The sequence below is a fragment of the Eptatretus burgeri genome, chromosome 17 (assembly GCF_056783735.1).
Source record: "Eptatretus burgeri isolate ZD-2024b chromosome 17, Ebu_testis_v1, whole genome shotgun sequence".
NCBI classification, from domain to species: domain Eukaryota; kingdom Metazoa; phylum Chordata; class Myxini; order Myxiniformes; family Myxinidae; genus Eptatretus; species Eptatretus burgeri.
This window is the reverse complement of record NC_140977.1, coordinates 44396125-44408866: the sequence shown is the minus strand read 5'-3', so window position 1 is coordinate 44408866 and position 12742 is coordinate 44396125. Positions and strand designations below refer to the sequence as shown.

General features: G+C 39.5%; 1 protein-coding gene across 4 annotated transcripts in view; it reads right to left on the bottom strand.

The window, feature by feature from the left end:
* Window positions 1-1596, bottom strand: part of LOC147009935 (uncharacterized) — a 90886-nt gene extending 89290 nt beyond the window's left edge. For all 4 annotated transcript variants that reach the window (XR_015053076.1, XM_085863323.1, XM_085863324.1 and 1 more), the window contains exon 1: window positions 1299-1596. Coding sequence is in view for 3 of the 4 variants with exons in the window: in XM_085863323.1 (XP_085719449.1) it covers window positions 1299-1470 (172 nt within the window). In the remaining variant the exon portion in view is untranslated. The remainder of the gene's footprint in view (window positions 1-1298) is intronic.
* Between the last annotated feature and the right edge of the window lie 11146 nt (window positions 1597-12742).

Here is a 12742-nt window from a genome sequence, read left to right as displayed (position 1 = left end):
GTTTCACTTCCATTCCACTCATAAGCACTGACACAGACTGATCGACCTGTAGTCAAAATGCAAGGTATCGAGTGTCTAGTCAAACGGCTGTGTGACGTCAGGCTGTGTGACGTCAGGCTGTGTGACGTCAGGCTGTGTGACGTCATGAGCTTTCTCTCACTGAAGGCCACGTCGACGTCCTCCAGGATTCCCCACGCAGTATCACTTCACTTCTGATCACGTCCACCATGTTGCCGTCACCACGAATCAATCGATCTGTGATTTCCAATTCGCTCCTCCACTTCCTGGTGATCTTTATCAGTCCTTTTCGAGGACATATTTTAAATGGCACGGTTTTATTCCATTTCGATCGTTTTCATTCATACGAGGTGTCCACAAATTACCAAATTCAAACCGTAATAAAAGAATAATTAAATAGGATACATGACACCATATTATGACAAAGACCGACAGAGAGAGCTGCAGGTTTGAGTACAGTGCAGTTTCACACCCTATTCCATCTCATGAATGTTCATTACCGTTTGAATTTGGAATGGTAATTGGTGCCATGAGAAATCGTTTTATGTTGTTGTTTTGTATGCAGTCTGAGCCTGCTGATTGCATCATTTTTCTGGAAGCACGGTTGTGCCGCTGATGCAGTGCCCCTGTTACGAGTAAACTTGTACTCATTTTGCCGACATCTTAACGATGACAGGCTGAATCAACCAACCTGGTGTTATTTCAACAGGCCGACAGGGGCTCTAACTCAAGACCCTAGCTCTTAAGACAGCCACCTTAACCGTTAAACCAACAACAGGCTTGTATCGTCGATGATAAGGACAGACGGGGAGCCACGATTTGACCTCCAGTTCACAGTAGTTCAGCAACTAGACTTATCCTGCCTCACGGTAATGCCGAAGAGGAAAGTCTCTTCTCACAAGTTCCCAAGAACAACATCGATTGTCGAGGGCGCTCGTCAAATGAGGTCACGTGCTCTCCTCACATACAAAAGCAACTCCTTCTGTAAACCCCCGCCCGGGTCACACGTTTGATCCTCCGAGAGATCTCGTCACAAAGGTCAAGAAAGCCTGTGGTGAATACAATGCCGAGAATACAGTGACGTGAAGTCCAAGAGTAGAATGTTATAAACAAAACACTTGATGTTTGGTTCTACCAGATGAGAGGAACATGAATCCGACGAGATGTCGGTGAGAACCTGCTTCATGGTTACAATCTGATGTCCATGAGTTACAACGTGGACAAAACACTGTTAGAATTACTGAGAAAATTACATTCACCTGGACGAGAGAACCACGTACCTGGTCCCAGGTGCGGACCGTCCTCTCCATCATGAAGGTTCTCAACGTCCAGGATCTTGAAGGCACAGATCCCAGCAGCCTCTCCTGTACCCCCTCTGATCCCTCCATCGGAGCTCGTAGTGGAGTCCGAAGACCTCGGATCGTGGGCGCAGCTCGGGGGGTCTTGGTTCATGGCCTTCAGCACGGAATCCGTTTTAAAGGGGGAAGAAGTCAAAACCACAACGATCTCTCCCTTGTTGTTGGTCCAGCCCGCTCTCAAGAGAACAAACTCAATATCCAAATTGCGAAGACACGTGGATATAGCCCGGAAGCAAAATACTTGTAAGGGGGTACCATTCATAGCCACCTTTTTAATGTATTTACCTATCGAGGTCATCGATGGATCTGAAATAAAAATTCCTCTTCTTATCGTAATGTTATGATTGTGCGGCGAGAAGAATGTTTTTTTTTTTTTTTCAAATCTACACTGATCCCCAGATTACACAATTTGATCGATATATTACGTACACAAAATGTCGTTAACAATCTCTTCTGATCGAGCACAAACACCTCTTTCCCATTTTAATTTTTTTTTTATAACGATGAACCCATTGGCACTTTGTGTACATAATTTAACACTTCGTTGATCACACATCCCCTGAACGAAGTTTTGTCCAAGCTTTCCAAATGCCACCGGAGTTCAAGATTCAAGATAATTTATTGTCCAAGTAATAAAAGAGAGAAGTTTTACATCCACTGTCAATTCAATAACCGATAACATTTTATAGCCACTGTCAATTCAATAACTGATAAAATTTTATATGCACTGGCAATTCAATAACTGATAAAATTTTATAGCCACTGTCAATTCAATAACCGATAAAATGTTACATCCACTGGCAATTCAATAACTGTTAAAATTTTACATCCACTGGCAATTCAATAACCGATAACATTTTATAGCCACTGTCAATTCAATAACCGATAAAATGTTACATCCACTGGCAATTCAATAACTGTTAAAATTTTACATCCACTGGCAATTCAATAACTGTTAAAATTTTACATCCACTGGCAATTCAATAACTGTTAAAATTTTACATCCACTGGCAATTCAATAACTGTTAAAATTTTACATCCACTGGCAATTCAATAACTGTTAAAATTTTACATCCACTGGCAATTCAATGACTGTTAAAATTTTACATCCACTGGCAATTCAATAACCGATAAAATTTTACATCCACTGGCAATTCAATAACCGATAAAATGTTACATCCACTGGCAATTCAATAACCGATAAAATGTTACATCCACTGGCAATTCAATAACCGATAAGATTTTACATCTCCTGGCAATTCAATAACCGATAAAATGTTACATCCACTGGCAATTCAATAACCGATAAAATGTTACATCCACTGGCAATTCAATAACCGATAAAATGTTACATCCACTGGCAATTCAATAACCGATAAAATGTTACATCCACTGGCAATTCAATAACCGATAAAATGTTAAATCCACTGGCAATTCAATAACCGATAAAATGTTACATCCACTGGCAATTCAATAACCGATAAGATTTTACATCTCCTGGCAATTCAATAACCGATAAAATGTTACATCCACTGGCAATTCAATAACCGATAAAATGTTACATCCACTGGCAATTCAATAACCGATAAGATTTTACATCCAATGGCAATTCAATAACCGATAAAATGTTACATCCACTGGCAATTCAATAACCGATAAAATGTTACATCCACTGGCAATTCAATAACCGATAAAATGTTACATCCACTGGCAATTCAATAACCGATAAAATGTTACATCCACTGGCAATTCAATAACCGATAAGATTTTACATCTCCTGGCAATTCAATAACCGATAAAATGTTAAATCCACTGGCAATTCAATAACCGATAAAATGTTACATCCACTGGCAATTCAATAACCGATAAGATTTTACATCTCCTGGCAATTCAATAACCGATAAAATGTTACATCCACTGGCAATTCAATAACCGATAAAATGTTACATCCACTCGCAATTCAATAACCGATACAATTTTACATCCCCTGACATTTCAATTTCCGATAAAATTTTACATCCACGAGCATTTCAATAACCGATAAAATTTTACATCCAATGGCAATTCAATAACCGATAAAATGTTACATCCACTGGCAATTCAATAACCGATAAAATGTTACATCCACTGGCAATTCAATAACCGATAAAATGTTACATCCACTGGCAATTCAATAACCGATAAAATGTTACATCCACTGGCAATTCATTAACCGATAAAATGTTAAATCCACTGGCAATTCAATAACCGATAAAATGTTAAATCCACTGGCAATTCAATAACCGATAAAATGTTACATCCACTGGCAATTCAATAACCGATAAGATTTTACATCTCCTGGCAATTCAATAACCGATAAAATGTTACATCCACTGGCAATTCAATAACCGATAAAATGTTACATCCACTCGCAATTCAATAACCGATACAATTTTACATCCCCTGACATTTCAATTTCCGATAAAATTTTACATCCACGAGCATTTCAATAACCGATAAAATTTTACATCCAATGGCAATTCAATAACCGATAAAATGTTACATCCACTGGCAATTCAATAACCGATAAAATGTTACATCCACTGGCAATTCAATAACCGATAAAATGTTACATCCACTGGCAATTCAATAACCGATAAAATGTTACATCCACTGGCAATTCAATAACCGATAAAATGTTACATCCACTGGCAATTCAATAACCGATAAGATTTTACATCTCCTGGCAATTCAATAACCGATAAAATGTTACATCCACTGGCAATTCAATAACCGATAAAATGTTACATCCACTCGCAATTCAATAACCGATACAATTTTACATCCCCTGACATTTCAATTTCCGATAAAATTTTACATCCACGAGCATTTCAATAACCGATAAAATTTTACATCCAATGGCAATTCAATAACCGATAAAACTTTACATCCACTGGCAATTCAATCTTTATATTACTAAAACTCTCATCTTTTATGTATGTTCCCGAAATACAGCCAAAACGGTACATGTTGGCGCAAAGATTTTCAGCCCACCTTACTCACCATTCTCCTGTGGTGTGCAGTATCAAGTTTTGTTCAAATCGGGCAACGAAAAAAATTATTAAAAAATCAATTCCCGATTCAGTCAAGTACTCTTCGGGAGAATTTGATCAATGCAAATAACCTCAGTGGTATAGTTCGCTGGAGCTATCTTTTTTTAATGTTTTTTTTATCAACCGTTGTCACAACGGGAACCCAATGGGTTCATGGGTCGTCTAGTAACTGTTAAAATTTTACATCCTCTGGCAATTCAATAAATAACAAGTGGTGCCAGGCACAACAAATCCCGCCCATTTAAGGCATAAAGTTATTTTGGGGATCAAATTTAAATTTGATATCTCCTTAACCTGAATGTTGATTATAAGGAATATTTTAGTCTTAGTTTGAGGTCAATGAATCCATTTTTGACGAAGTTATGAGCGAAAAAGATTTTGACCTTTTCGTGACCTGACCTTGACCTTTGACCTAATTGGACCCAAAAGTTAATGGGGTCGTCCGAGGTTCATTACCCGCCTGTGGATACAATTTGACAGTGTTTGAGCCAGCCGTTTTCCCGTAAAGTTGTATTTTCGTAACCATGTTTTAGTTTTAATGGAAAATTTGTAATTTTGACCGATGGCCATGACCCCCAAAACTTCGGACCCTACCGATCTTCACAAATATGCATTTTTTCACGATAGGAATGGGTAGGATTATAAGTGACAAATAGAATAAAGTTCACTATAAGCTTAGTTTGAAGTAAATCCGATCATTTTGGACGAAGTTATGAGTGAAAAACGATTTTGATCTTTTCGTGACCTTGACCTTGACCTTTGATCCAATTGGACCCAAAAGTTAATGGGGTCATCCAAGGTTCACAGGATTAAATTTGATAGTGTTTGCTAAAGCCATTTTCCCACAAAGTTGCTAACAGACAGATAAACAAACAGACAAACAAACCGGACGATTACAATATCCCATTCCCTCCCTCCAGGAGGGGGCGGGATAATGAAATTTTACATCCACTGGCAATTATATCAAGGATCAAATTTTACATCCAGGTGCGGACAAGGCCAATAACCGATAAAATTTTACATCCAATGGCAATTCAATAACTGTTAAAATTTTACATCCCCTGATAATTCAATAACCGATAAAATTTTACATCCACTAGCCATTAAATCAAGGATAAAATTTTACATCCACTGGCAATTCATTAACCGATAAAATTTTACATCCATTGCCAATTTTTTTCTTTCTTTCTTTTTAGGTCATCTCTTCGAGCATGACCTAATAATATTGGTGTCGATGTCCTTCGATCCATCCGTCCGTCCGTCCATCCGTTCACAATGAAGTTGAAGCGGGAGATCTGGTCATTAGTGATCCTGATAGAGGTCGATGAGACGTACACGATGGTATGACTTTCAAGGTCACCAAAGGTCAAGGTCACGAGGCCTTTGAAGTTGCGAAAATGACAATTTTCAAATTCTATCTCCTCCGCCATTTCTCAAGCGATCTTGAATTTGATTGTAGCATATGAATGTCTTCATCTTCTTCTTCTTTCGGCTGCTCCCGTTAGGGGTCGTCACAGCGGATCATCCGTATGATCCGCATAGTGATTTGGCACATGTTTTACGCCAGATGCCCTTCCTGACGCAACCCTGGTCGCCTCTTACGACACAGGGATATGATACACCTATTTTAACCGGGGTATACACCGGCCCAGTATACTGGTACTCATTTCGCCGACCTCGGAAGGATGACAGGCTGAGTCAACCCCCTGGTGTATTAATTCAGTGGCCCAACGGGGCTTGAACTCAGGACCTTTTGGATCCCAAGCCGCTGCCCAAACCACTGCGCCAACACCAGGCTCATTGTAGCATATGAATGTATGGGACAATATCTAAATTTGGTCGGGACGGATTTTCGAATTTCGCTTTCGTTTTCGCGGCACGTGACTTCAAAGTTTGCAAAAACTGCCTTACCTTCAGGAGGCTATATATTCTCTACTGGGTATGGTAAAAGTTAGTGAATTGTGTCACTGCATAGCAGCTGATCTTGTCTTTCATGTCCATTCAAAAGAATACCGATATCTTTGAATTCGTACACGTCACGTGACTTTGAATTTTGCGAAAACTGCTTCATGTAGTTGCAAAATGACGATTTTCAAAATCTATCTCCTCCTACATTTCTTAAGTTATCTTGAATTGTATTGTGGCATATGAATCTATGGGACAATATCTAGATTTGGTCGGGCCGGATTTTCGATATTCGCTTTCGTTTTCGCGTCACGTGACTTCAAAGTTGGCTAAAAATCCCTCCTGACCCGAGAACACCACACCCTAGTAACAGGAACTCATGCTTGTAAAGGTCGTTCTCGTGCTGGGTATTCGTTAACTCTCGGTTTGTGACTCCTATTATACAATCTGCCCGCCTGCCCGCCCACGGCCCGCTTGCCTGCCCATAGCATAGCTTTTTAGGTACCCCCATTAATAGCCGAATGTCCCCACCAAATCGGCAAATCGCCATAGGCCTAGGTCATAGAAGCTATCAGAATCGAAAAATATCGGATGGCATATCGTTATGTGTTTAATATACGTTAAAGTGCTGGAAAACAATAGAGAGATCTCCATTGTTTTCCAGCACTTTGATATACGCCATCCTTCTTTTGATACGAATATTGATCGGCAGCCGACACTACGGGACAGATGTCCAGTCATATGAAGTTTTTACGTTTTTGTTGTGTTTTTGATATTTCCGGTGTTTAGCACTGCTTCGTCAAATAATCGCCATGTGCGATTGCGATATTTCCGGTTTCCTTCCGCGTTTATCTTATGTCGTACACATATAAACATTATTCCTGCATATAGTGCACAGTCATCGGTTGGTCCAGTGGAGTCCACTGGAATATTCTGAACGAACAGAACTGTGGATAGTAAGAGCGAGTAGTGTGGTGTCGTCAGTGTTGTTATTGCACTTTTTATAAGAGATTGGAAAACAAAAAGGCTCGGCCTACGTATCTACCCATCAAATCTACTGACTGACTGGTTTGTGTCATAGTTGTCTGTCTGCCATTTGCTACTGTACCTACCTACTCTACTACATAGAGTGATAGTGATTATACCACCTACTTCTACGGACTCTTGGCCATCTACCTACTGGACATTATTTGACGGACTCGTTGGCATTAGTGCAGAGGAGAGTATAGTATATAAATTTGGTGATTGGTGTCCAGTAGACAGCTACAGCTGTGTGGTAAGTCAGGAAATAGACCCTATTCGGCTCTCGTTCGGAACACTGCAACACTTTTTTATTTTAACAGCTAGAAGGCTAGTTTTGGTTTTACCTTGTAGAGAATTATTTTTTAGTACAGATCGCCGAGTTTCAGCAACTTTGAGCTCGTGATAGATGAGAAATTGACCAAAATTTAAGGCTGAAAATGCACTGCGCATGCTCAGATGTTCCGAACTCGGATGAGGAATAAGGTCTATTGGAGAGCTTTTCTTGCATTTGCTATTTCACTATTAATAAGGGTGTGCGGTTTGGTTATTTCTCACAGAGATGACCGTCACTCCTGCACGGGTGTATTTTTTGAAATTGTTTTTCTGTGATTGAAATATTTTGTACCATTGATTATACAAAACACAAATAATCACATTTATAATTATAATCAGCAAATTAAAAGGGATTTTAAAAGAAGTGGTTTTACAGATGTGAACGTCCAAAATAATTCCAATCCTTTGAACATTTCACACTTTGACTCTGATTCTCAACAAGGGAAGGTATTTTTTTTTCTTCATTCTTTCCTTTTACAACATAATCCAGTCGAGGCGTTTTGATCTTTTTCATTTTGCATACACAGGGGAATCAGAAGATGGGAAGTGGTAAAATGAGATGAGAAATTAAAAGGCTATGCTTGTCAGATAAGATGAGAGGAAAGGAAGGTTAAAACCTCATTGACAAATATAGCAAAGGACCTCCTGAGAGTTTACTTCTGTATCCATCTTATCCATCTCGTGCATCCTCTCCTGCCCCCCATTCCTCCCCACTCCCAGTGTTTGTTAAAGTCTCCCTCTGTCTTGGCCTTCAACTCTGCTGTTGGTGTTTCCACCCTCTCTCCACTGTTCCTTTCGTCCTGATCCATTCCATGTACCGTACCAAGCTCTTCCACGAGCCTCGACTATGTATACGAAAAAAGGTATGACCAATCGGTATGAAAATTGAGACATTTTGACATTTTTGTCAGATTGCAAGAGTAACAATGATATGAAGATGTCTACAGTGTGTTTGAGGTTGTTATAGATTTGTAGTGTGGGTTGGTGTAATTGTGTATTTTATTTGTTGTTGAATTGAGATGGACAAATATCAAAAGATGTCATGAAGGCAATTCATAAAAGGGTTGTGATGTTGTATTGTGGTATCATGCCTACCTTATGCTTGGTGTTGGCTTAATGATTAGGGTGGTGAGCTTGGGATCCAAGGATCCTGAGTTCAAATCTTACTTTGCTGTTGAATTAATACCAGGTGGGGTTGACTCTGCCTGTCATCCTTCCGAGGTCGGCAAAATGAGTGCCAGCATGCTGGTATGCTGTGTCGGAGTGGTGACCCATCCAGGATTGTGCCCAATAGCCCAGGAGACTGCTTTGGCAGCACCAACGTTCTGCAAAGAGTATGGTCCTGATTGATGGATGGATGGCTACCTTGTTTGGTTGTTTTTTGGGGGGGTTTCCATGCCTACATGTTTTTTTATTTTTTTTTGTCCTCCACCACCGAAGGTGGACGGAGGTTGTTTTCACCCGTCTGTTTGTTTGTTTGCCTGTGAGCAGGATATCTCAAAAAGTGACAGATTCAGATGAAATTTGGTGGACAGGTTGGATGTGTGACAAGGCCAAATTGATTAGACTTTGGTGAAGATCCTGATACTTGATCAGAGAACTTTAAAGTGATTCTTCATCAATTGAGTGATGGAGAGAATAACGATATACTGTATGGCATGGTATTTGAAAAAGTTGTGGAAGGATTATGACAAAACAAGGTGGATGAGTTGGGTAGGTGACACAAACAAGCTGATTCGATTTTGGTTGAGAAAGATTCTTGTTAGTTATGAAGACATGAAAACGTTCGAGAATAAAAGGTATGGCTAATTAAAACTCATGACTTTACTCTACAGTAGATTTTCAGCATGTTGTATAATTTTGTACACATTTGATGGGGTGGTCATTTTTTTGCCATGCCATCCCGACATATGGAGTACTACCAAACTCCATGATATTCGTCCACATTGGTTCTTGTCCTGCATAAGCGATTTCATTTGTTTCAACAAATCAATTCAAGTGCAATCGCTTCAAAATAATCATATTCAATTTTCCTGCTTCAAGTGAACACAATTAAGCCTGGATATTTACAAATGGAACACGGATTTAGCTTTGTCTGTCTGCTTTCTTGGAGATTTTGAAGACATAATCGTGAACTGCCTTTTGAAAAACAACATATGTTTAACCTTTCTTTCATTTGATGAACATCATGTTGTTTTGGTTAAAAAGAAGTTTAACTGGCATTTTAAACTGAACATTTACAAGTGGTACGTGTAAACCTCGAGGCACCACAGCAAGTGCACTGGAAACCCAGAGAATCACCAGTAAACCAGAGGGTACATCATGGCAGAAAATAAATAAAGACACTGATGTTCCCTTAGTGTTGTTTTATGGCTGAAACCAACATATGACAGGAGGCAGAAGGATAACTTTATAACTAATATTTATTACTCCCTACTGTCCACCTAAAGCACAATAATACAAATTAAATGGAACACTTAATGACTTTCCAAAGAATCCTCAAATTTAATAATTACAACCGTCACAGACAACAATGGAATGATAATTTAACTCATGACTCTTGAGGTGACAACATATCTCAAGCAAGCAGTTTGTACAGTAAACCCCAACGGGTTATAAAAGTATGAAAATGTCAGCGGTGAGTACAGTCGAAAGGATCTCGTCCGGAGGGTGCAGAAGATTAAGCTGACTGGACAGTCGCATCTTACAAGTCTTCAGAAGGTGAAAGCCTTGTATCACTGAAGCATGGAGAATAACCCGAATCCACAAGTAAACTTGTATGAGAGACATTGCAGCCTGGTGTTGGCTTAGTGGTTTGGGTGGCTGGCTTGGGATGTTAGGGTCCTGAGTTTGAGCTCCGTTGGCTGCTGAATTAAAACCAGGTGGGGTTGACTCTCTGTCAGCCTCCCTAGGTCGGCAAAATGAGTACCAATGTACTGGTAGAGGGGCACAGCATCAGTGGCACAGCCACGCTCCAAGAAATGATAGCTACCTGGCAGCCAAGCTGCCATACACAAGAACAGAACAGAGATAGAGACATGGAAGACGGGAACTCCAAGCTGTTTGGACAATGTATTACTTGAAGAAGAGGAGATATTGGAGGACGAATAAGCTGCCTTCTCGAAAATGGCTTGAAAACACATGTGCCAGCTTAGCAGAAGTGTCGTTGCCTTCTCATCCTCTCCTCCGTTCCTCCTTTCGTTCACACACTGTCGTGTCTCCTTATATCTTGTGTTTTTGTTGTTGCAGTTTTTTGTTGTTGAGACAACCGGAAATTTAACAGCCAATATAGTTTTCACTAAAGCACAATTAAATGGAACTACTGGTCCGTAACACTCTCCTCCTTCAAGGAAGAAAGTATGAACACAGTGATAACTTTCTTATCCTTTACGCAAAACACACACAACAAAACAAAATATTCACAGCCATGAATAGCATTCAGAAATGCAAAATAAAAACAGATTATCCTCAGTAACACATCCCAACAAACTACAGTCTGAATGATCACAGAGTTACTCAGATCTTGACAGAACATCTGCAATTACATTGTCTTTGACGTGTCTAATTTCCAAGTTGAATTCTTACGAAGACAAGCTCCATCTCATCAATCTGATTTTTAAAAATTCTTTATTTCATGAAGGAAAGTTAAAGGATTGTGATCTGTGAAAACAATAACTGGAAAAGTAGTACATAAATATACCTCAAACTGTTGCAAAGCTAGTGAAAGAGTAAGGATCTCTTTTTGTATTGAGCAATAGTTATTACTTTGTGAAATGATTTTGCCAAGTATGTTGGTCTGTAGCGTCTGTCTGTCTGTTACAAGATATTTGTCCACAGTTTTCAAGCAATCGTTGTGAATTTTCTTGTGTGTAGGTGACCAGCCAAGGACAGCAACGCACATTTTTGGTCAAGATCCATATCTGGATCCGGATACTAGAAATTTGTAATTGATTCTGCATCATTGAGATGGGCTAAAAAACACATTGAATGTTATTTCAAAATGCTGTGGATGCATTCAGACGAAACTTGGTGGACAGGTTGGGTGTGTGAGATGGACGACTTAATTCAATTTTACTGAATATCCGGATCTGGATTCGAGAATTTTTCAGGCGATTCTTCACCATTAAGAGATTAGGTCAAAAACGATATATAGCACAATATCTCAAAAGGTTATGGATGGATTCACACAAAACTTAGTGGACAGGTTGGGAGTACCACTAGGAAGAATTGATTCATTTTTGGTGAAGATCCGAATCCAGATCTGGATATAAGAATTATTAAATTAACTGATTCTTCACCATTGAGAGATGGGGCTAAAAATGATATTGCATATCTCAAAAAGTTGTGGACGGATTCAGACGAAACTTGGTGAACAGGTTGGGTGTGTGACAATAACGAAGCAATTCGATTATAGTGAAGATATGAATCCGGATACGATAATTTTTCAAGTGATACTTCACCACTGAGAGATGGAGCCAAAAACTATATAGAGTATATCATGATATCTCAAAATGTTGTGGACGAGTTATGACAAAACTAGGTGGATGAGTTGGTTAGGTGACAGGAACAAACCAATTCCAGTTTGGTTCAGATCCAGCCTATCGGTGGGATACAAAACATAAACTGTTCAGCCTGGCAGAAGTGTGCACTCTCCCAAATGCCGTTCTAGTTACCGAAGGTGAAGGAGGTAATGTTTTTTTTACCCCTTTCTGTCGGTTTATTTGTGTGTAGGATACCTCAAAAAGTTGTGGACAGATTCAGATGACATTTTGTGGACAAGTTGGGTGTGTGATGAGGACGAACTGATTAGATTTTGGTGAAGATCCAGATCCGGATCTGACGACGAGAATTTTATCAATGATTCGTCACCATTGAGAGATAGGGCCAAAAATGATAGAAAGCACAATATCTCAAAAAGTTGCAGACGGATTCGGACGACAATTGGTGGACATGTTGGGTGTTTGACAAGGAGGAATTGATTCAATTTTTGATCCGAATCCAGATCTGATTTTT